The 26170-nt window shown below is 38.4% G+C and overlaps 1 protein-coding gene across 1 annotated transcript in view; it reads right to left on the bottom strand.

Annotated features, from left to right (window-relative positions):
- ADCY1 (adenylate cyclase 1) overlaps positions 1-26170 on the bottom strand; it is a 261866-nt gene that overhangs the window by 123210 nt on the left and 112486 nt on the right. Inside the window, exon 3 of the mRNA XM_014060098.2 lies at positions 1542-1660. Within this exon, the coding sequence (XP_013915573.1) occupies positions 1542-1660 (119 nt within the window). The remainder of the gene's footprint in view (positions 1-1541; positions 1661-26170) is intronic.

Below are 26170 nucleotides of genomic sequence, written 5' to 3'. Positions count from 1 at the left end.
GCATCTTCCTTTTTAGAGACTATTCTATTATTTCTTTCCAAGTGATTTCAGACTGATATTCTAAATGCTAGTTTAGTTTCAGGGATTTAATTCTAAATAAAGTTTTATCTATAAAAGATTCACACTACAAACATTCAGAATTCAATGAAATATATAAATGAAGAAGTTCAGTAAAAGAAGTGTACCTTCTTGCTCTTTGTAGCTTGGAAGCAAAGGTAACAATATAGCTCACATCTGCACGTGAGTCATGTGGGTATATACTCCTAAAGATCAGTGGTGGGTTTCAAAATTTTTAGAGCCTCTTCTGTAGGTGTGGCCTGCTTTGTGGGAGTAGCTTGGTGGCCATGTGACTGGGTGGGAGCGGCTCGTGGCCATGTGACCAGGTGGGAGTGGCTTTCCAGCCATGTGACTGGGTCAGCGTGGCCAACTTGTAAAATGTGATGAAATTCACTTAACAACATTCTTGCTTAGCAACCAAAATGTTGGCTCAGAAACTCTGGCAGTGAAGCACGCAAGTCTTAAAGCTGTCAAGTTATAAGACCCTTGCACCCCTAGCCCTTTAGAAAAAAAACTCCCAGGGGTGTTCAAACTTGACAGCTTTAAGACTTGTGGACTTCAACTCCCAGAATTCCTCCTCCAGTCATGTTGGCTCAGGAACTCTGACATTGAAGTGTGCATGTCTTAAAGCTGTCAAGTTACAAGACTTTTGCACCTCTAACCCTTTAGAAAAAAAACCAGGGGAGTTCAAACGACAACTTTAAGACTTGTGGACTTCAACTCCCAGAATTTCTCCTCTCATTCTTCACCTTGATGATGTGTGGACGAGCGGGGGGAGGGAGCTGGAACTAGTTCTAAACGGCACTGTAGATTTGTGGAACCTCTTCTATAGAAGAAGTTAGAACTGGCAGGAACCCATCCCTGCTAAAGATAGTGAGTGTGGGCTCAAACTCATCAACAAACAGACCATCTAGTATTTGTAAAAAAGTAGATATAAATAATTATATTGGGACCTTGGTAATGTAATAATAATTGTGCAGAAGCAGGAAAAGACTAAATTAATACTGTACAATTTGGATTTGTCAAAAGGAATATAGACAGAAATTGAACATTTCTGTTTGTACCCGAAAAGACATGTAACATGTTCAGCTAAATTCTGAATTTAAAAAAATCACAAGGCCAGGAGTAGTAGCCATGCTACAAGAATTCTTTAATCACAGAGATCACTGAGGGCTTCTGTTCCAAATGAAATCTAGAATTTAGTAATTAACTTGGTTTCCAAAACATCCTATAAAGAAAGAGTTTTATAAAAACGTTGTCCATCTCTATTAAAAACTAGTATGGCATTTGCTTGGTTGTATCTCTTGTAATGTTTTGAATGAGATTTTTCCTACTTTACTAACTCAAAATAAGTTAATACTCTTCACTTGCAGACATTCAGATTTTCATTGCATATGTTTTTGCTTTTCATTGCGTCTCATTATTGTAGATATGTGAAAAGTTCATACAGCCTGATTTATTTTGTAAGTTCATATCAATCCTACCTAACATTGTCATGTCTCTGAATGTAAATCTTATGGAAAATTCTTTCAGGTGGCTTAAGGAAATCTTCCTTCATTTCCATGGCAACATTTCTGGGCAAAAGGCTCATCAGGAGTCGTTCCTAAAAATAAGAATAAACATATTAATTGTAAGACACATAATGAACTTTTCTTCTTTTCATTACATCTAGTAAACTGGAATATATTTGAGACTGTCCATTCTGAACAGAATTAACCCAGTGTTTGACAAACTAGAAGAAAGGGACATTTTGCACGTCTCCTTCCTCTGTGAATTAGAAGATAAGAGTCAGGAAACCCCTTGCTTCTGCTATGGCTTTTGTCCTTTGAAGCAGTCTGTCCCCAAGAATATAGAAGGGTTTATCGGTAAGGCAATCAAGATGCTTCTCTTTTACAGAGACTTCAAGGAATGGCTGTTATGAATCCTGAGCTGTAATTCAGGTTTTTGGCAATATGATACGAAGACTGTTACTTTTTTATTGTTAGAGATGTCTTTATTGTTAAAAATATTGATAAGTTGACCAATTGACCAATTCTGGTAGAAGCATTTATTTTTATTTTACTTGTTGCTTTTGAATTACATTATATTATAAGGCATCTAGACCAAATAAATGAGGCAGCATGCAAAATTAATGAAATAATTCATTGTGTAAAATTTACATATTTTAAAAAATAATTTAAAATTAACCCAGAAAACATAATTAGAATTATTTCAGGCATAAGATTATGAAGATGTTTAAAATGTTCATAATTTAATACTGCACTTATCATTTTCATTCAGCAGTGGATTTGCTTTCAGCTTTCAGAAATGTCAATTATTTTCATCCAGCATAAGGATCATGGGTTTGGCTCTATACACCTTTAAGTGTTATATGAAACATAAGATTTATGCAACTGCAACTAGCACTGCTGATCATTAATTAAATGTTATTTATAACATTCTATAATAAAAGTTGTGGTAACTTTCAGAAACATATCGATGTTCTTGTTTGTTGATCATTTTTTACAAATAGATATGTGATAAAATCTTTCATTCTTTCTTCATGTTTCTTTTGAATTCTTAAAATGATAAGAATGGTTGATAAATATTAACATCCCTCAAAAATCTTCAAATGTGTAATATTAGTCATCTATCACTTTCCATGAAATAAGATGGAATGGATTGGCCTGGTGATATTTTGCTTTCTGGAAAAATGATAGGATCCACTAATGTATTTTGAGATGCCATTTTAATATCTCCATTCCTCTAAACAGCATAAACCATTTTGCTGGACAGAACTTTTAAGAGCAGATAATTGGCTCTTATTACCATTATGGTCATAATGCTATTAATAACAGTTTATAGTAGAATCTATAACATTAGTGTGTGAAAGAATGTAGGATCAATTGCTATCTTTTCTATCTGCTGTTTTAAATTTAATTAACCTGCTTTTTTGCTACGCCTAGCAAGGCAGATTATAAAACAAAACTATTACAAAATTATTTACAGAAACTGATATCAGTTAAACATTAATTAATGTTATGCTATTGAAGTGCTTAAAAGTGTCAACTTTATTACCTAACATTATATTGTGATTTAAAAAAAACTGTTTTTTAAAAAAATGCTTTTAAAAAACCCTTTTAGTTAATAGTTACTTTTTAATTTTTTAATAAATTAAGTAGGCAATTAATGCTTAATATTTTTGAGGTTGACTCTTCAAAATTTAGAAGCACTGAAGTTCACCCATTATTCCTAATTATTCAGGAATACTGGAACTGCACTAAGGTTTTTAAAAATCTCATTGATGTATGTATGTAGCCATTATTTTTCTTTAAAAAGTAGCTAGGCCAAGCAGCTTTTTTCAATGCTCTTGCTGCATAGCTCTTTTTTTTGATGACAGAAATGCAGCCTCCAAAGCTGCTGAAGTTGGGACAGCTCCGGAACGGAAGGAAAGCGGAAAGAGAAAGTGTGTAGAATTGGTGAGGAAATTTCATTATTAGAAAAGAGATTACCCCCCAAAAAAATCAAAGCTAAACTAAAATTGAAGACAGAGAAGAGTAAGCGGCGAAATTAAACTTAGTGTGTTATCTTTTTTAATTTTTCTTTTTATGGATGGAATCTTTGCAAATGTTTCCTATTTTTTTAAGCTCAATGGCTTAGTTTTTCTTCTTCTACTTTCTATTCTCTTTTCTACTTATGGATTAAAAGTTCCTTTCTTATTTTTTTTACAATGCTGGCTGGGACTGTTTTCTTTTTCCATTTAAGAATTTTTCTTTTTTAAGTTTGGAATATAAAGAGGATACAAAGAGCAATATAAAGAGGACTGTAACTGGACTGTAAAGAGGACTGTAAGAGCCAAGGTGGCGCAGTGGTTAAATGCAGCACTGCAAGCTACTGCTAGATCAGCAGTTCAGCGGTTCAAATCCCACCGGCTCAGGGTTGACTCAGCCTTCCATCCTTCCGAGGTGGGTAAAATGAGGACCCAGATTGTTGGGGGCAATATGCTGACTCTCTGTAAACTGCTTAGAGAGGGCTGAAAGCCCTATGAAGCGGTATATAAGTCTACTGCTATTGTAACAACAGAGGAAAAGAATTAACCCTGCCACTTAGAGGCTGGAGGCTTGGAAACATTGTTTTCTTTTCTTTCTCTTTGATCATTTGATTTACACTTCAAGGTTTTTCAATTTGTTTATTGAGAGTGATAGCAGGAAGAGCACAGGTTGTTTACACAGGTGCTCCTCGGGAGTGCTATCAGTAGCTGGATTGGAGTGAAGACAAAGCCTTGATTTGAAAGATTATAATGAACTTGCTTGAAATCTAATAAAAAGCCTTGAACGCTATAGTGGCAGTGTTTATAAGCTGGAAGAATGGCACAACATGAAAAAGAAACCATAACATTGCAAATGATTATTTTTGAAATTCAAAAAATATTAGTAGTAACAGAGAAAATTGAGAAAAGGATGGAAAATATAGAATGCAAAACAGTAAAATTTGATGGAAAAATTGAGGATGTTTATCTAATGAAGAATGTAGACAACAGAGTTCTAAAAATTGAAGGAAAAAATGAGCAAAGAGATAAGAAAATTGTTGATACTGGCAGTAAGTGGTCAGAAATGGCAAGAGTGGAACATGGAAAGAGGAGAAGAATGGTCTGGAACTTTATCCCAGATTGCAAAGTATAGAAGAAGAAAAGAGAAAAATTGATGGAAGTAAGGAGAGAAATCTTGAAAGAAGCATCAGTGATAACCAAAGTCAAGCTGATGGAAGGAGGAGATGGATGGTTCTGAGTCTTTATAAAATACGAAATGAGCAACAAGGTGTGAAGAGAAGTCCATACATTAAGAAAGACCAGAATACTAAGGCTACAAATGGCAAGAGACATAAGACTGCACTACTACTGGAAAGATACAGGTTGATGTTGTGAAAGTTTATAATAAAAAACTAAATTAAATTTAGTTTAATTTAGAGTACTATGTATAAAATGGAGTGATAATAGTTATAGTTAAATAAATGATTAATAATGATAACAACGTATATATACATATTAGTTTGATAATATGAAATTTTATATAAACTGTAAATGGAGACTATGAAAGGAGGTTTAAAAGTTTTGTTATTAAATATAGCCAACCTTTATTTAGAACATGTTATAAAGATGTAATGACATTGGATGATTTTAAGAGGATATAATGAAATGCCATGTTATAGTTTTATTTTAATTCATATAAAAGGATGCAAAAAGAATTATAGGTTTAACAATTATAAGTATGTATGTATGTATGTATGTATGTATGTATGTATGTATGTATGTATATGATGATATGAGGATTTGTTTAAATTGTAAGAGGGGACCACTTTAAGAAAACATAAAGCTTTATATGTGATTGAAATGAGTAAATTGACATTTAAAATAGATAAATAATGTTACAGGCTATGGGATATATTGTATTTGTGGTTAGATAAAAAATATGGAAATGAAAGCTATCAGAGTAAATACAAGAACAACTGTATAATAATAGTAAGGTATATATATATACTTGATTTAAAAATATGTGATTTGATATGAATTGTAAGTGATGACTACGGAAGGGATGCATAGAAAACTTGTAACCAACTGACACACTTTCCGTAATTTGTAACAGAAAAGGGTTTTATGTTTTTTGTTCTGTCTGTTTGTGTTTGTTTAAACAATAAAAAATCTTTTTAAAAAAGGTTTCTGTTCTATGGCCCCAAATGGCTGAATCAATTGAGGAAGGCATGCCCCATTGATTTCATTGGTCCACAGTTGTTTCTGCGGTTCAGGAATGCGGAATGGGGTCCAGGGCCATGGATTGAAATAGAGGTTGGTGAGAACAGAAGGGGAAGGGGATTGGGAAGGAATTGCTGGGAACAGACCTGGCAACTTCATGCACAAACCTAGGTGAGTAATTCTGGTGAAATAAGAATACACCTAGGTGGTTGGAGGTTGGGTAGGACTGCGAGAATCTGAGACTTGTGTGAATAAGGTGTCCCTAGCAGTCCATAGGATTGTGGTAAAAGGACAAGGTCCCTAGCACTCAATAAGATTGTGGTAAAGGACAAGGTGAAGGAGGAGTGTGGATTTTAAATGGCCATGAGGGAATTGGCTGGAAATTGTCTCTTTAGAACAAGTTGGGAAGGATAACTCGGGTCTGGTAACCAATTATGGGCAATTCAAAGGGATCCGAAAGGAAATGTGTTAAAAAAATTCGTAAAAACTCCAAATTAAAAATTGAACCCCAGAGTGCACAAGGAAAATTGCTAGAAGGATAGAAGAGCCCACCATATAACAAATTAGTTACTGAACTCAATCCGACTAAAGAAGACATAGTGAATCTTTGCTGTTTTGTCTGATGGGAGGATGAAAAAGTTAATTGGCCCCAGTTAGGAACTAGTGAATATTTTGCCTGCAAAAACCTATACGATTATGTTAAAGGAAAGACTTGTAAATCTCTTGATAATGAGCTAGAGTATGCCCTAATATGGAACCCAATCAAGTGGGCCAGTAAATTGGAAGCAAAACCTCCCAACCTCTTCTTGGTAACTGATGAAGAAGAGGCAGAGAGGAGAAAATATCTGCCCCCACCATATAATAAAGTTCCAATAAATATGCCACAAGCCCCACCACAGGAACTAAGTGTGCCAGAAAGCCCTCAAGTCAGGCAGAAAGTAAATCAATATAATGCTCTAAGGAAAGAATTGGAGCAATGTAAGCAGGACATAGAGGATTTTCAATTTAAACAACACCCTGTAATGAATAAAAAGGAATCAACCATGTTTCCCTTGAGGGAAGTTCCAAATGGAATCAACCCCCAAGGACAACCAATAATAAGCTTTGTTCAAGATTCTCTTCGAGCCGCCAAAGTAAGATTTTTTTAAAAAGGGAAATGAGGAACCTGATAGAAGATCCCCTGGGGACAACAGAACAATTAGATAATTTGTTAGGACCTCTGCGGAAGAGAGGCAGTTAATTCAGAATGCTGCCATGCGGGTCTGGGAAAGGGATCACCCTCCTGCAAATAATAACAATATCACAGGAGCTGATAAATTTCCCCTCGCTAGATCTGATTGGGATAATAACAATCCAGCACACAGAACTAATATGGAAGATTTAAGAAACATGATAATAAGGGAATTAAAGAGCACAGAATATGAGTAAAGTTTTAAGTGTAGAGCAGGAGAGGGAGGAATCTCCAGGAACCTTCTTGCAAAGACTTAAAGGCATCATGAGAAGGTACTCTGGAATGGACCCTGATGATTTGGCAAATGTGCCACTCATAAGAGTCCAGTTTGTGACAAACACTTGGCTGGATATTTCTAAGAAGCTTCAGAAATTAGATGGGTGGACAAATAAGTCCATAGATGATTTATTGAAGGAGGCTCAGAAAGTGTATGTACAAAGGGAGGAAGAGAAGATGAAAAATGAAGGAAGAATTATGGTAGCTACCAGGGGTCAGCAAACTGCGGTTCTGGAGCTGCATGTGGCTCTTTCCTCTCTCTGCTGAGACTCCGTCACTGGTCGGTGCCACAATTTTGAGAGGAGCTTCCGGTGGGGGTGAGGGAGAGAGAAGCACAGTGTGCCAAGAGAAGACTCTATGGTAAGGGGAGGGTTTTCCAGTTGTCTCCACAATTGATAGGGCTTTCGGTTATGACAGGGGGCTTCTGGTTAGGACCTTTGTGGCTCCCGGTGTTTTCTTTTCTGTGGGAAATGGGTCCAAATGGCTCTTTGAGTGTTTAAGTTTGCCGATCCCTGGTAGCTACAGTAAAGGAAGTAGTAAAACAACAAGCACCTCCAAATCCTAGACCCATTCCAAAGTAATTGGGTATAGGAAGAGGAAAGGGGAATGTAGGAGGAATGGGATGGGAAGAAAGAGTAAAAACATGTTTTGAGTGTGGTCAGCCCGGACACTTTAAGAAAGATTATCCTGTCTGAAGAAGGGATGTGCAAGTATATAATATGATGGAAGAAGATGGAAGTCAATATTAGGGGTGTCAGGGGTGCTTTATTTTTTTGTCCCAGGGAGAGTCGATAAATTTGGTAGTGGGACCCAGGAGAAAGAGATAGTGTTTTTAGTGGATACAGGCACGGCTCAGACCTCAGTCTCAGTATTAACATCAGAAATGAAGCTGAGTGTCCAGACAATTAAAGTATCTGGGGTAAAAGGAGAAGGATTAGAAGTGCCCAAGATAATGCCTCTGGAAATAGGTATTAACAATGAGGGGAAAAGGATAAAAATAGAAATGCTATATATCCCAGGAGCAGGAGTAAACTTGTTGGGGAGGGATGACTTGGGAGCATTACAAATGAGGTTAGAATTTGGACAAGATACTTTTATGAGAATACTAACCCCAGAGGAGGAAGAGAAAATAAACCGCTCTGTGTGGGTAAAAGAAGGGAACAGAAGAAGCCTCTAAATTCCCTCCTTGAAAATTAATCTAAAGCAACCAAATGAAATTGTGAGGCAGAAACAATATTCCATATCAATGGAAGGGAAAAAAGGTTTGGAACCTGTAATAGAAGGCCTATTAATGGATGCCTTCTTGAAACCTTCTATGTCACCCTATAATATTCCCATTCTGCCAGTAAAGAAACCTGATGGGACCTTCAAAATGGTACAGGATTTGAGACTTCTGAATAGCATTGTCTAAAGAAGACATCCAGTGGTGTCTAATCCATACACTTTGATGGGCCAGATACCCCAGATCATCAATGGTTCAGTGTAGCGGACCTAAAGGATGCCTTTGGACATGTCCACTAGACCCAGAATCAAAACCATTGTTCGCATTTGAATGGGAGAATCCATTCACTGGGAGTAAACAACAATACCAATGGACTGTACTGCCACAAGGATTCACAGAGTCCCCTAATTTGTTTGGACAAGTATTAGAACAAGTCCTGGAGTGTTTGGTTTTGCCAAAAGGAACCAGTCTGATACAGTATGTAAATGACCTATTAGTCTCAGGGAAAAGGAAGTAGAAGTCACCCAGGCCACTAATGTATTACTAAATTTCCTGGGTGACCAAGGATTAAGGTTATCACAAGCCAAGTTACAATATGTAGAGAGGGAGGTGAAATATTTGGGTCATTTAATAAGTGAAGGGAGTAGACGAATTACTCCCAATAGAATAGAAGGGGTGGCTTCGCAACCCCTACTCAAGAATAAGAAGGAACTCAGAAAGTTCCTAGGATTGGTAGGATATTGCAGGTTATGGATTGATAACTATGCGGATTTGACCAAACCACCCTACTCCAAACTAATAGACCCAGAGTCATGGAATCTGAAATGGACACGAGAGAGGGAGTTTTGAAAATTTAAAGCAAACTTAATGAAGGCTCCAGTGCTGAGCCTCCCAAATTTAGAGAAGCCTTTTCATATTTTTGTAAATACTGAAGATGGAATAGCACCAGGAGTGTTGACCCAAAATTGGGCAGGATAGTGAAAACCTATAGCTTTCCTATAAAAAATAATGGATCCAGTTATTAGAGAATGGCCTCTTTGCATATAGGCAATAGTGGCGACTGCTATCTTGGTGCAACAGAGTAGGAAATTGACCTTTGGGGGAGCACTTATAGTCAGCACACCACACCAAGTAAGGACCATTCTACAGAAAAAAACTGGGAGATGGCTTACCGATTCCAGAATTTTAAAATATGAGACAATATTGATGCAGCAGACTGATTTAGTACTAACAATTGATCATAACTTGAATCCTGCTCAGTTTTTGGCCAACCTTAGGTGGAACAATTTATACAGATTCTAAATATGCCTTTGGAGTGGTCCATACATTTGGGAAGATTTGGATGGAAAGGGGTATGATTAATAGTAGGGGAAAGGAGTTAGCCCATGAGGGACTGATAAAACAAATAATGGAATCACTGCAATTGCCCAAGAGAATTGTAGTAACTCATGTAAATGCATATCAAAAAGGGAGCTCTTTTGAAGTAATTGGAAATAGAATAGCGGATGAGGAAGCTAAAAAGGCATCAAATGTTGGAAGCATGCATGTGTTAGTACCAACTGTGGAACAAATAGAGGAGATCCCTGTATTTTCAGGGAAGGGAGAAAAGGAGTTGGCGCAATTAGGGGGACAGTAGGGAGAGAAAGGAAAATGGTTTCTTCCGGATGGAAGACAGATAATCTCTAAGCCTCTAGCTGGAGGTTTGCTGGAAAGATTACATGAGGGAAGTCATTGGGGAATACAGGCATTAGCAGATGAAGTATTGAAGCATTATGGATGCATAGGAATTTACACATTAGCTAAGCAAATCATTGATAAATGTCTAATATGTAAAAAGGTAAACAGACAAGCCATAAGAAGGCAACAAGCTGGGGGAAGGCCCCCTGCTTTCAGACCTTTTCAATGTATCCAATGTATCCAGGTGGATTTTACTGAGTTACCTAAAGTAGGGAGGATAAAATACCTGTTAGTAATTATTCATCATCTAACTGGATGGGTGGAGGTTTATCCTTGTAGTAATGCAACTGCAAATGTGGTATCTGGAGTACTGCTGGACCAAATAATACCTTGATCACTCAAATTGATAGTGACCGGGGAAGTCACTTCACTTCCAAGGTATTACAAAATATAATGGAGGCTTTGGGAATAAATTGGAAATTTCACATCCCTTGGCATGCTCAGAGTGGTGGTAAATCTGAACGTGCCAAAGGCAGAATAAAAGAATCTTTGACTAAATGTCTACCTCTGGCTCTCTTGACAATAAGAATCCAACCAAGGAAAGATTTTGGGTTATCACCATATGAACTAATGTTTGGGGTTGCATTTACTCCAGGGGAAATTTGCATAGACTCGTTGCAAACTAGAGATAGAGTGCTGAGACAATATGTGCATAAACTGTCCAGATATTTTGATGTTCTTAGGAAACAAGGATTGTTGACACAAACACCTCCATTGGAGTTTCCAGTCCACAAATTCCAAATTGGTGACTAGGTGCTGATCCGAAGCTGGAAAGAGGAGAATCTTACACCCAAGTGGGAAGGAGTTTTCCAGGTGCTACTGAAGTCCGAAACAGCTGTCCAAACGGCAGAGAAAAACTGGACTCACTATACCAGAGTGAAAGGACCGATGGAGGCCTCAATAGAGTGGAAAAGCATTCCTCAAGCCGACCCACTGAAACTAACCCTAAGAAGGCAACAGAGTATAAATAACCACTGTGGCTGTAAGTGCTGGTGCAAATTCTGCTGCTGCACCCATTGTACATGGAGACTGTAAGGAAGAGTGTAACATTTACTCACATTTTCTTTTTGTGTTTGTCCTGCACTCCCCTCCCCTATTATTGTAAGCCGCCCTGAGTCCCCTCAGGGAAAAGGGCGGCCTATAAATGTTTAATAAAAAAAAACATTGCCATTATTGAGGATCTAATCCCAGAATGATGAGCCTTTTCCAAGTGTTGGTGTTACTGGCACTTTTTAGAACTTTACAGGGGCTGTGTATTTTAGATGGCCAAAGCCATTGGACAATAAATAACCAGGCTCTACACTATTGGGAGTCTGAGGTCCCTTAAAACTTGAGCTGTTATAACCTATCATCCTTATACTGCAATCAGTTAAAGGAAATTGGGCGAGCATTGCACCAGAGTTGTAAGGACTAGCAGAACCTCAGCTTGTGTAACAACATCCAAGAGGTAAAATGTAAGCTAGGAAGCCCCAACAGAAGACAGAAAAGAGCTTTAAAAACAGTGGAATGTGAGGAATGTATCAGCACCATAAAGACAGGTAATAGAGTTACTAAAACCCTGAAATATCATACTGCTCGAGAATGCGGAGAGACTAGTACTCCATGCAGTTACAATGGGACTCAGTACTCGATGTGCAGACATGGAATTGAAACTTTCTGTTATGATCCAAGAAAAGACCCAGGGCAATGGGCACTCAGAGTAAAAAGTGGAGGAAGGAAGAATCAATTAGTGTTAGGACAGTCTGAATGGACTCATAATGTAAATGGAGCCTTTACAGTAATCTTTGATGTTTGTAAAGCAGCAAATACTTACGCAGCCGTAGATAGATGTAGAAACATTGGATGGATCCAATCCTACACTAGTAATGAGAAATATCTATGTGCTCCTGATTCATGTCAAGTGAGTGTAGTGAGATGTAAATAGTGGAGTTGTGTAGGATGGCAGACTAGGGGAAAACAAGAGGAATTGATATTGTTTCAAAGGGTAAAGACTTTAAATACTAATTGTGGAAGCGAAACCTGTAACCAAGTGAATCTCACTGTAACCAATGGGATGCAATTCTTGGAAAGATCAGAATGAAGACAGAAGGATTGGAGATTTGGAATAGGAATAGATGCAAGTGGGACAGATCCAATCTCAGAAATCCAACTTGAGGTAATAAAGAAACCACCAAGCAAGGATACACCTAAGTCAGTTTTTCACCCTTTCTATGAGGAGATGACAACAGGGAATGAGTTAATGGCAGATACAGCTGATGCTAACAAAAATGTCTTTATAGAATTAGCAGAAAGTATAGCTGGTATAGTGAATGTAACAAACTGTTTTGTATGTGGGGGTACAAAAGTGGGAGGAAGGTGGCCATGGGAGACCAATGAGGTAGATCTAAGTAATACCAGCTGGAGTTGGGAATTTAATTTTACCCAAACTTGAATTGGTGCATGGGTATTAGAGAATGAGATATTGGGGGAAACCTGCTTCAAAAGAACCCAACCTGGTGAAGATGTAGGAGATATGGTATGTGAAGGAGTCTTGGCTTGTAACTCCAGTAACCAACCAGAATGGTGGAGTGGAACTAATAAAACATTGACAGGGTGGTATAAAAACATTTCCAGTAAATGGAAAGGATTGGAAGGAATCACCAGAATCTGTCACTAAAATATAAGCTGGGTGGCACCAGATGGATTATATTGGATCTGTGGGAAGAGGGCATATGCCCACCTGCCTATTCATTGGAGTGGGACATGTATATTAGGAACTATATGACCTACGTTTTTTTTAATACCTATCCAGAAAGGAGAAACTTTAGAGGTACCGGTTTATGATGAAGCTGGGGCAGCTGGATATAGACTCAGGATAAAGCGGGAAGTTAAATATAAGATCCAGATTATTGCAAAAGAAAGATTAAAGTAGTTGATGGAGATAAAGTGCTGAGAGTTTCAGATTGGCCTCCAGAGAGGATAACCGCAGTATATGATCCTGTGACATGGGCAACGGATGAAACTTATGGGTACTGTACTCCAATATATATGTTAAATAGGATAATTAGACTGCAAGTGGTGGTGGAAATCATAACTAATGAAACTGCATTGCCCCTAGATCTATTAGCTGAAATGAATACTAAAATGAGAACAGCGATCTACCAGAACCAATTAGCCTTAGATTATTTGCTAGCCAAAGAAGGAGAAGTGTGTGGAAAATTTAATTTAACAAATTGTTGCTTAGAGATTGATGATACTGGAGAAGTAATCAGACAGATAACAGACCAGATGAGAAAGATTGCCCACGTCCCTGTACAACCTTGGACTGGAATCTTCGATGATGAAGGATTTTTAGGGGGAATTTTGAGAAATTGGAAACAGGCCTTATTTATGGTAGGCCTGGTATTTCTCGGACTGATGTGCCTACCGTGTCTAATTCCTCTAATAAGAAGTATTATACACAACACTGTGAAAGGAATGATAAGTGTAACTAATAGAGATGATGTCAACAGGGGTAACTGAACTGTAATTGTGAAATATGAAAATGCTGAAGAAATTAGGGAGAGTTTGGAACCTTTTAATAACTAAGTTTTATTTTTGAAGGTGAATAAAGAATAGAAAGGATTTGTAGGGAATGCTAAAATTCAAAAATAAACGCCTCTGACTGTTGGGGATTAGCTGGGGATTAAAACTGCAACTGCACGTGGGCAGGAAGGGGCGGGGGGAGGGTTAATGTATTCTTAATAGGTGCCTCGAATTAGTTGTAACCTCTGAGGACCTATCCAATGGGACCAAAGGGGAGGGAAAGGGGCATCACATTAGGGACTGGGTATGAAAATTCTTACTTTTGAATTCAGGAGTGTATTCTTGGGCTTAGAATTTACAGTTGACGTCTTGCTCAAGCTCACCACACTTTGCAAACTGCTTTTTGTTTTCTTTTATTGTTGTTAATAAAAATCTTTTCTTACTAATCCAAGTTTTTGTAAGGATTTATTTCCAACAGACTGCTAACAACAAAATTAAAGTGATTTGCATGTTCATATTCTGCTTTAATGTTTTCATTACTGAAAATAAAATACTAGATTCTGGCTTTGGAATCATTATCATTTTGTTATTATGGTTCTCATTCCCCACCCTAGCCTGGCATCCAACTGCATCATATTCTATTTAGTTAACTGGTAAAGAATAGAAGAAAGAAAAATACAATTTTCATTCACTTTCCTAATACATCTTTCTAGAAACTAAAAGTTGCTGGCTATTTATTAATTGTGTATTTTCACTTCAGAAGTATCCATTAATCTGTTATGCCTGCCCTGAGTTTAGAATGAATTATATTCATCATGCCATTTTCCAAAGTAATAATAACATGCCTTATCATTTCAGTCTTTTAAATAAATAGTACTTGGAAGTGAAGATCTTGAAAAATCAAATATCTATTATAAGATCCTGTTTTGTTTCAACTCTCTATTTACTTAACTGAAACCTCTGTAACTATAGTCAATCAATCAGAATAGAGCTGGAAGGTACTTTGGAGGTCCTCTAGACCACCCCCTGCTCAAGTAGGACACCCTCTACCATTTCAGACTACCATGTCTAGTCTCTTCTTAAAAACCACTGTCAGCTCCAGCCAGCCCAGAGGCCTGGAGCTGCCATTCAGGGGATAAGACTGGACCAGCTGCCAAGACTCACAAGCTGAAGAAACTCCTGCAAACAACACTACATAATGCAAGATACACTAGATTCCAGGTTGCACAGGGGACGGTTACAATATCTTATTTTATAGAAAGGTTATCCTCTGTCGGAGGCATCTTAGGTTCATAGCAAGGACTGTAGAGCACCCCACCTGGTAGTGATATTCCACTGTAGACATCCTACAAAACTGGGGGAAAGGGGTCCTTCAACTCCTAACTGTAATTCGTAGCTCCCCAGATGCTGTCTCCATAGTAGGGGGCCGCATGTCAGCTCTGGCCTGGAGGCCTGGAGCTGCCATTCAGGGGAGAAGACTGGGCCAGCAGCCAAGACTCATCATCCCACCTCCACAAGTTGAAGAAACTCCTGCAAACAATCCATGATTAATTGCCAGGTGGTTTTTGCTCTGCGTCACAAAGTGATGGGTGTGCACACGCGCGGGGTGCGGTTTATCTTAATTACCAATGTAGCTATAAAGGTGATGGGAATCACAGGGTGGCAGCTCTGACAATTTATTCATTGCCTTAGTGCTTTGTTGGTCAGTTCCTGCCGAAGGAAGAATACAAACTGCATTTACAAACTGTTTCTGTGTTTGGCTGGTTTCATTAACCCTTCGGAACCTGACAACCACCAGTGATGAAGCACTCACAACTTCTGAAGGCACGTGTTCCACTGATTAATTGTCCTCACTGTTAGGAAAGTTCTCCTTAATTCCAGATTGCTTCTTTCCTTGATTAGTTTCCATCTATTGTTTCTTTTCCTGCACTCTGATGCTTTGGAAAATAAATTGACCTTCTCATCTTCTCTCAAATACTGGAATACTGCTATCATACTGCTACCCCCTTTCTTTCTTTTTTTGTAGACTAGCCAAACCCAAATTCTGCAACCATTCTTCACTTTTTCCAAAGTCTCAACATCTTTTTTGTAATGTGGATGACTAAAATTGGATGCAGTATTCCAGGTGTGGCCTTATTAAAGCTTTATAAAGCAGTACTAACACTTTACATGATATTGATTCTATGCCTCTGTTTTTACACAACCAAGGATTGTATTAGCTTTTTTTGCCACTGTCATACACTGCTGACTCATGCTTAAGTGATTGTCCATTAGGAATTCAAGGTCACTCTCACAGTTACTGTTTTTGAGCCAGGTTTCACCTAATCTGTACTTTTACTTTAGTTTTTTCCTGTGCAGGTGTAAAACTTTGCTTTTCTTAACATTAAATTTCATTTTGTTGGATAGAACCTATTATTCAAGTCTTGTCAAGATATTTTTGGATCTTGAGTTTGACTTCTGGGGTATTGGCTATTCCTACCAACTAAGTGCCATCTGCAAATTTAATGAATTCCCCTTCTACTGGTATTCCCTTATCTAAGTCATTTATGAAGGTATGGAAGAGTACTGGACCCAAGACATAATGTCGTGTACCCCACTGCTTCCTTCCTTCCATGTAGATGTAGTATTGTTAAGGACTACTCATTGAATACAGTTTGTCAGCCACTTACAAATCCATCAGGTAGTGCACCCACATTTTTCTAGTTTACCAAGATGTTTGGCAAGTTTGTCAAATGCCTTGCTGAAGTCTAAATATACTATGTCCACAGCATTTCGCTGGCCTACTACTAATTTAGTCACTTTGTCAAAGAATGAAATAAGATTGGTTTGGCATGATTGGTTTTAACAAACCCATGCTGGCTACTAGTTATAACTTTATTTGTTTCCAGATGTTCATAGATATGGTTTTTTTCTTATTTTTTTCCAGTATCTTCCCAGATACTGATGTTAGGCTGATTGGTCTATACTTTCTTGAGCCTGGTTTCCCCACCCTCCCCGTTTTTTGAAGATGGAAACCAAATCAGCTGTTTCACTCCTCTGATAGTTTCCTAGTGCTCCAAGATCTTTTTTTAAAGATATGATACAATAGTTATGAAAAAACATTTGCCAGATCCTTCAGAACTCTGGGATGTAATCTGTCAGGTCCCAGTGATTTATATTCATCAAGGTCAGACAAGTGTTTTATTATCATTTTCTTGCTTATTTTAATGTTTATTTCTAGTCTGTCTTTTCAGTTATGTTTAGGGTAGGTTGGACTATAGTCTCTCCTAGTGTGAAGACTGATGCAAAGAACGAGTCAAGCGGCTTTGCTTTCTCTCTACTGCCTGTTACTTCTTTGCCATCTTCTGTTTCCTTGACTTTTTCCTTGTTATTTTGATGTTCAATTTTTCTTCTGAAAAAGTCCAGGAGAGTGCAAGATTGGGTTATCTCATCTGTTCTGCCTAGAGACTGACCTGTCAACTTTGTGACCATGCTCCATTGTCACCCTCTCTCGGCTCAGTGTAAGCCATAAACAACTTGATCAGAGCATCTTGCACTCTCAGGAACAGGTTAAATTTCTCTTTTCTCATGATTCAGCTCCATTGCAATAGCAAGTGGCAGTGGCTCACTGCCGCACACTCCTTTCGGCTTGCCAAGCTTCAGCTTGTCAAAAAGCCCACCGATTATTTCAGTGATGCTTTGCAAAGCTACCTAGCCCAACCAGATCATTGATTATCTTAATTAGTGCTGCCTGGCTCACCCAGTCCCCTGGATCAGCTGCACTGTCTCCAATGCCAAATCACGATAACCTCTGGAGAGGCACGGAGTCCCTGCCTAGGCAAGGCAGGCACACCTGTTGTTGAAATGCATCATGCCGCGGCAGTATTCACTCTGCCAGATGCTACAGCCTCAAGCTCTGCTGGCCTAAAAAGGTTCAGAGTCCTTGCCTAGTTTCAGCTAGGCATACCCATACAGCAGGCAGACCAGAGCAGCAGTAGCAGCAGCAACAGCTGCCTTACTTCTTTAAGCAAACAAAATGGAGGATAGAGCTGCAGAACAGAACAGGGGGACAGGAAAGACCTTTCTCTTCTGTGGAAACTTCAGTTTCCAGAAAGGCAAAGTCTAAGGCTCTAAATATTAACAAGCACTCCAAGGCTTCTGAAAGGGATGCCAACAGAAGGCAAAAAGCCTTAGAAAAGCAATTTCTCAGGGCTGAGAGGGGACTGTCAGAACATCAAACAGCTTCCCCTTTGACAGAGGTTGCAACTTCTCGCCCTTTTCAAAGACAGCAGTTGTCTCACTCAGGGGATGTAATACTGGGTCACCAGAGGGAGCAAGTGAGCACTCCTTTCACTTGTTTTCCCAAGCCTGCAATGAAGCTGAAGTAAATCCTTTTTTCAGCATGGCAACAACTGAAGGGCAGCAGATCTCCAGTGATAGAAGGTCCATTCCAGAGGCTACCTTCATGCCTACTGCAGCTGGACTTTGCCAAGGCTTTTATCTTTGATATCGGCCTTGCCTGGAAATATAAAATTATTGATTTCCCGGGCTATTTCTCAGAGCATTACTGCAGCACTGCAGCAATCTCTTGCCAGACAGTCCTGCCTCCTGAGCCATTTACCAGCCTCCAACAGGGTCCCCAGTCAACAGGGATTTGGCCCCACTGGCATGGTACCCCATCTTACAACCACTCTTCTGATAATGAGGATTCACTTCTCCAAGAGGAGGGCCAAAGGAATGTAGATTTATCCGAGGACTAAAGTTTAACTCCAGATATTCCAGCCTTCACCGGGCTTTCCCTCCCCCCACTATCTTTAAGTCACTTTTGCATAATGCAAATATAACATCTGGTATGGAAGCTGATCCCACCCCAAGACCCTCAGGCCTCAGTGGTCCCAGGAAACATCTTTTCTCTGACCCTGCCATGGAGCAGGAGGACATACCTACACTGCAACTTTTTGTACAGAAACTGGGCATAGCCAAGCACCTTTCCAAACCCAAGCAGAAATGATAGATGCTTTTATAACTTGGCTCTCAATCTGGCCAAAGCTCTCAAGATACTTAAGGTCCTGTGGCATCCCTCCCTTGGTCAGGAGACATAGCAGAAGGGCTAAAGGCTGAGAATAAAAAAAAAGTGGAATTAGCATTGCACATGACACACTAATCTACAGCTTGTGCAATCAAGATGTCCACTACCACCTCATTGCTCTGGCTTCATCAAATGCAACATAGGATCCCACAGCATGAGGCCAAGCTCCAATAGGAGCTAAATAAATTAATAGCAACTATTCAGTTCTCAGGGGATGCCACCCTGAATGCAGCAAAGTATGCCTCCGGAGCTCTTTCATTCTCCATTACATCTAAGAGGATGCTTTGGCTTTGTCACTGGCAGGCTGGTGGCATGCCTTTTGGGGAGGTCTAGAGCCAATCCTTATCGAAAATAAGGACAAGAGGAAGGCTCTTCTATCTTCATTTAGGCGGGCTGACCAGTGCCCTTCAGCATACTACTGCAAGTCTTCCTTTTGGCCACTGAATCAGCTTTTCCTCAGCCCCAGAGGTTTTTTTCCTCACAGGTCAGAATGCCAGCCAGCCAGAGTTGGGTTTCGCAACCAGCCCAGATGATAACTCCAGGCAAAACGGCCCTTTCGTGGAGTAGAAAGTTGCTCTTTTCGTGGACCAAGATAACTCCCAAACCTATCCTTCCATAGGTGGCCAATTAGCTCTATTTGCAGCTCAATGGGAGGCAGTAACAACAGACAATTGATTATTCAACACAGTGAGGCTAGACCTCACTTTGGAATTCCTTTCCACACCCCCAAATTTCTTTATTCATTGCCCTGTCTCAAAAAACAATAAAAAGCAGGGTCTCATGGAGACTGACATCCAATACCTGTTGGATATCCAGGTATTGAAGTGGTCCAACAGGTATCCATTCTCTTTATTGTTGGAAATAATTTTTTGGGGGTGTGTGTGAGATGGAGAGCTATTTTAGATCTAAAAAGAATAAATGTACATCTGGTCATGAGGTTCAAAATGAATTCCCTCCAATCCATCCTGGAGATAATTCAGGAGGGTGACTTCCTCACTTTCATTGATTTGATGGAGGCCTAACTTCATGTGCCAATTCTTCCTGCCCATCACCGATTCCTACACTTTTGCTACAAAGGAACTCACTTCCAATACCAGGCATTACCTTTCTGCTTGGCATCAGCATCCAGAGTCTTCACCAAGGACCTGGCTACACTGGCAACTACCTCAGGTCAATACCTATACATCTGCAATGCTATTTGGATGACATACTTATCCAGGCATCCTCACTCAGGAGAGCAACAGAGGACTTACAAATCATAATCAGGATCTTACAAAATCATGGCTTCTCCGTCAACTTCCAAAAAAGTCATCTGGTTCCATCACACAACTCTTGCAGTGATCGACACCAGATTGGAGAAAGTGTTTTTGTCACTGGACTGCCAGGACAGCTTGATATCTCTTGTTCAATAGATACGGGAAGAATGCAAGGTCCCTATAGACCTCCTGTCTCAGCTATTGGGGAAAATGGGGTCGTGCATCTCTATAGTTTCTTGGGCAAAGGAACTCACTTCCAATACCAGGGGCACACCAGGCCCCTTCACTGGTTTCTGCTCCCATTCCAGTGGGCCTGCAGCAGTAACTCCTAGACCAGAGTTTTGGTCGACCCAGTGGTATTGCAGTCCCTCCGATGGTGGACATCCCCAGCCCTAAACAAGGGACGTGCCTTCAAAGAACCCAGCTGTATCATGATAACATCGGATGCCAGTCTATTTGGCTGGGCCGCCCATCTCCAGTCTCACATGGTTCAGAGTCATTGGACTCAGGAAGACCTGAACAACAACATCAATTGGCTGGAACTTCAAGTAGCACATTCGGCCCTTCGACCAGGCTTGTTTTGGAGCTGGCAGCTCTTTCAATCAGGAAAGACTTATGTATATTTCATCAGAACAGGGTAGTTCTCAGGATGGATCCCTACTTCATCCCCAAGGTGAACTCCTGGTTCCAGTACCAATTGATGCCCTGGAGAAAAAAAAGCACACCTTGGATGTGAGGAGGGCCAGGATTTACATCAGGAGGACATCCCCTACTAGGAAGACTGAGACACTGTTTGTGTCTTTCTACCCTTCATCGATGGGCTCAAAGGTAACTCCATTGATTATAGGCTGTTGGCTGAGAGCTTGCATCACTAAGGCCTATGAAGTAAAGGCCTTACTGCGCATTCTACCAGAAGTGCAGCAACAACAGTGGCATAGGCTATGCAAGAGTCCATCAAAGACATTTGCAGGACGGCGACATTAGCTTCTCCTTTTCCTTTTATTTGCTACTACAAATTGGACATATTTGCTTTGGCAGAAGAATCCTTTGGACAGAGGGTCCTGCAAAGAGTGCATGTGGATATGAGGATTTCCAACCAAGTGATGTCCCACCCTTAGATCAACCAGCTTTGGTAAGTCCCATTCTTGCACTCCCCCGGAAGCACTCAGGAGAAGTGGCATTGGTCCTGCCTGATACGCCCTTTATCTGAGTAGCTCCGGGAGAGTGCAACCCCACCCTTGGTCTGAAGCCAGGAGCTATCACTTAACCTTGTTGAGATTTGATTCACAGCTATGTCCTCACTGAAACTGGGCCAAAGAGGGTGATGATGGGGCATGGCCACAAAGTTGAAAGCTTGGCCTCTAGGCAGAACAGACAAGACAACCCATGCTTGCACTCTCCCGGAGCTACTCAGAGAAATCGTATCAGAAGGCGTATCAGGCAGGACCAATGACCCTTTGATTACTATCTTTTACTTTTGTTGCAAGTTTTTGTCATTCTGAGTCTTTGCTTTCCTGACTTCACTTTTGCAGATTCAGGCTATCTGCTGATATTCTGCCTTAGTTAAGTGTCCCTCTTTCCATTTTTTGTACTTATTCTTTTGTATTTCAGTTTATGAGAGAGATCTTTGTGCAACCATGCTGTTTTCTTCTTGGATGTCTTGTTTTTCTTTTTCAGTGGTATATTAAAAGGGTTCCTAATATCACACTCTTCTGCAATCTAGTATTTAACTGAGGATATTAAATCCTAGCCACTGAATGGCTTTCTGTCAAGCAAAACTGGAATATGATTTGTCAAAGATGCTGGCCTAAAAGCTTACAGCAGAATAACGGTGTAAGAAAGTAGAAATGTGATATTGCAAGATAGCTGTTTCTAAACCCATCTTCTCCCAGCTGCTTATATATTTGCTGTGACAATCTTATATTCCATGTGCTATTATTATTCACATTTTCCAACAGATTAAACTTTCTAAAGGTTAAGAGCTTCTGGCAATATTTTTATTCATTGTGGTACTTGATTCATTTTTTTTTGTATTTCCCTGTAGTCACTAAAGAGATACAGTAGCTACAGCAGAAGAAACAACTTTTTTCCCAGCTGAGGGTCATACTTCCCTCTTTAAGTAGCATGCTGGAGAACATTCCAAAAAGTAAATGAGAACAAGACAAAGGCATTGAGTGAATTCTATTTTGTTTTGCAATTTTTAAAAACAGATTAATTTCAACTACTGCTGTCAATTAAAAATATTATTAATCTATATGCTTCTTGGTCTTCTGTAGTACCTATTCTCAACCTTGGATATTGAAGGTATTTGCAGTGTTTTGATTAATTATTATTGAATGAAGCAAAGACTTAAACTAGTGGAGTAATACACACAGACACAGCAGGAAAAGCAAACAAAAAGGGATAAGATGCTTTTATAATTTTTAGCTTAGTTTGGGGTATTTATATTTTGACACATCATCAATAATCTCATTTACTATTATTGCACTATTTGCTGCATGTTGGCTAACATTATTTTTACTGTTTGAGAATCCCTATACAGCTTCTGATAGCTATATTTGTATTACAAAAGTCTTTATTCTAATTGCATTGCTATACAAGTAGAATAAAGGTATAAACCGAGGTTGCTGAAAGCAAATTACTTAAAATACTATGCAAATTAATATGCTTATTACAGAAACCTATTCAAATTCAATTATTCTGCAAATATGCCCTTATTTTTGGATTCAGAGATCTGATAGCCTAAACTGAAGGTTTTGATGTCAAACACATCAGTAGTTTGAATATCTAGAGTTAATTGTCAAGGGTAAGAGCACTATATTGGTGAAAGACCTATACTACACAAGCTCATATAAACTTTCCTGCTCTATCGTCTGTGAAAATGACATCCTTATTTCTTCCAATATATATGCAAATAGGTTTTATTAAATGCTACTATTTACCATAATAACCACAAGTTTCCTTATAAATAAGAACTTGTAGCACTCAATTTAAAATAAAGCTTCATTTGTCTAAAATGATACAGGGTGTCCTGCCTGAGCAGGGAGTTGGACTAGAAGACCTCCAAGGTCTTTTCCAACTCTGATATTTTATATTCTAAAATACATTAGCAGCCAGATTATTGCTTGGCCAGCAAATTTTATGCAAATGTTTGTACTACAGTAAATTTATTGAATGGTAACTGCCACACCTTTCTTTAAAAAATGACATTGTTAAGGATGATCTACTCCTTAGGCATCTGTAAAGACTTAATCAATGGTGATAAATTGGGAGACAAAGAAAAGAGTCCACCAATCAAAATTTGATTTTTGAAGTTCTGTTTGAATCAGATCCCTCTCAACTACTTTGTCATTGTTCAATTGTGCATTGACTTTAGCAGTTTCTGAAATAGTGACTGGAGATCTATAAAAGATTTGTGACCGTAGGTGAAGAAAGTATACCAAATAGGTCATGGAAAATTTCCTACCAAGTTCTGGATAGAATTGAGCATCTTATTCTAGAAATCCTTTCTGAAACTTTGTCGGCAATAGGTCAGGTCACAAAAAGCAGTTTTTCTTCCTTTGTGCCAACTTCTCTTGATTAATGTTTAGTGCCTTCATCTCTTTTTCTTCCACAGTACCCTACATTCTTTCTTCAATATACAGTACCCTCTATGGTCTTTCTAAAGCTCTTTTTGCCTCAGCAAACTTGATTTTGGTTGTGACAAGCTCTTGGTTGAACCAAATTTAAAATGAAAATATTGGATAAGATATAAGACTGTGGGTTAAAATGAAGACAGAAGTAACACTGGATCTTAACAATTTATTGGGAAAGTTTATCATATGCTGATGTACCATATATTTAAAATATGTGGTCTGCAAAAATTATTAACACACTTTTTTCAGTTCATGAGGGAAAATGAAAAATGTTTTTCCTGGGTTTCAAAGCAGCAATTTCTTACATACTAGGAAAAACTCTTATTCACTGCATAAATGGCAATGGGTTTAGAGATTATTACAGTGCAAAATAGCTGGCAAGAAAGTACTTTTTTAATTTTTACAAGTGTTTGTTCTGCTTGCATATATACATAGCATGTTTCCGTGAAAATAAGATAGGGTCTTATTTTCATTTGACCCACGAAAGAAGCGCTTGGCCTTATTTTCAGAGAGGTATTTTTATTTTTGAGGTGCAGGAGATGGCAAGCAAGGTCACCTCATGGCTGCTGCTGTGTTGCAATATTTTCGGTGAGGGCTTATTTTCAGGGGAGGGCTTATTTTAGTGCATGCACTCAAAAGTCCAATTGGGCTTATTATCCCGGGAGGTCTTATTTTGGGGAGAACAGAGTATTTTGTATATATGCAGTAAAACCTGCCTACAGAAAAAAACACAATTGGATATTTCTTAACCTGGTTTAAAATTTTGATGCCTCACAGAATGGTTGTTATGGGGAGTCGTAAGGAGAAAGAAAAATTAGGCTCATTTGCTATCTTAAATTATTTATATTTTTATATAAATATAAAGGCTGCCTACAATATATCCTATTTGGCCTTCATGAATATATTTGGGAATTAGTCATTTTGGATGCTTTTATGTTTTTTTTAATGAGATGTCTTCAATAATTGATGCTGTTATCATTATATTTTCCCTTAATGCTTTTTAGAAGATCAGTTTAATTTTTTATTCTGAACTTGAAATTCTCTATATACTGACCTTTCTAGAACTAATGAATAGAGTTTTGCATTATTGACTGAATACATTCTGATTGTGATTGGAAGCAATGTAATTATCCTATAATTATATATTCTTGTACTACAATCCCCTTTTATGAATGCACACATATATATCCTTATGGTCCCTAATTTAATTAGTAATCCATAAAACTCTCAGAATTTGCAATCTAAAGAGATATTTTTCTCACCTAGAAGTGCTATTTATTAAAAGCCATTCCCCATGATCATGTATGATCATGTATGATGAATCAATCAAATATCTATTATGGTTATAGACCTGCATAAGAAGAATGGAATAGAAGCAATTCATAATTTTAAAAGCTAAAAAAATGTAGGATACACAAAGTATTTTTTTTAAAAGGTCTCTGTGTTTATATCTATGTGTGTTTGTGTATAATATAACAATACAGCTTGATCAGGGACTATTAGAAATCTCCAAAGTCCCTTCCAACTCTGTCATTCTATATTATTCTATGTATATTTTTGCATAGCAAACATAGTTTGGTAATTGTTAAAATCAAATGTATCCTTTTCCTGGATCATACTGCACCTGTGGAAGACAGCTGTGCAATCCCAGGAAAACACAAGAGGCAAAAGCTACTATGTATATAACCCTTCATGCTCTAAAACAACTGTTTTGTCAAAATTTTAAAAAACTACATTGCGGTTATGTGATTAAAAGACACTGCAAATGACCATAAATGCCAATTACTCAGCATTCAAAATGTTATAATAGGGCTGCAAGGGAAGAGTGGGCATTAGGACTTTGAATCTGTACCGCAAGTAACTTTTGGGGTTTGTAAGTTCAAACTCCACTGTAAGTTTGAACTATAATTAAGCAACCACTTGGAAGTCAAAGACTATTTTGTACTGAGACTCTTCTTTGTAAACAGTCTCATGATCAATGAGATATTTTGGCCACTTGCTTTCTCCTGAATGCCAGCCAAATTTAATTGCTAAACTTTAAGAGATTGCTGTCCTGTCTCAATATATTTATTTATTAAGATTAATACATAATACAATTATTGATTAAAAACAATAGCTTATGATAGAGCAGAAAGAAACTCATAGCCTTATTATTATCTTAGTAATGTCTTGAGGTCCTATATAGATTTAACCAAAAATTTTAGAAATAAAAGTTAGCAAGTGACTGTTGCACCTGCCTCAAAGAAACCCTGAACATACAGATAACCTTAAAGCATAGTAATTGTTAAGGGTACTAGAATAAAGTAGATATATAACTGCCAAGCTGCACATAATAGACATAATTGACAAATTTCAGAAAGGCATTTTAATGCTAATCAGAGATAAAAAAAACTTAATTCTCAGATCAAATTATAGCAAGTCAATTAAGATAAAGTCAATTTGAATCATTTCTTGTC

This window comes from Thamnophis sirtalis, unplaced genomic scaffold (genome assembly GCF_051295495.1).
Source record: "Thamnophis sirtalis isolate CommonGarterSnake01/CBP01778 unplaced genomic scaffold, rThaSir2_p1.2 scaffold_4, whole genome shotgun sequence".
NCBI classification, from domain to species: domain Eukaryota; kingdom Metazoa; phylum Chordata; class Lepidosauria; order Squamata; family Natricidae; genus Thamnophis; species Thamnophis sirtalis.
This window is presented reverse-complemented; position numbering and strand designations above follow the sequence as displayed.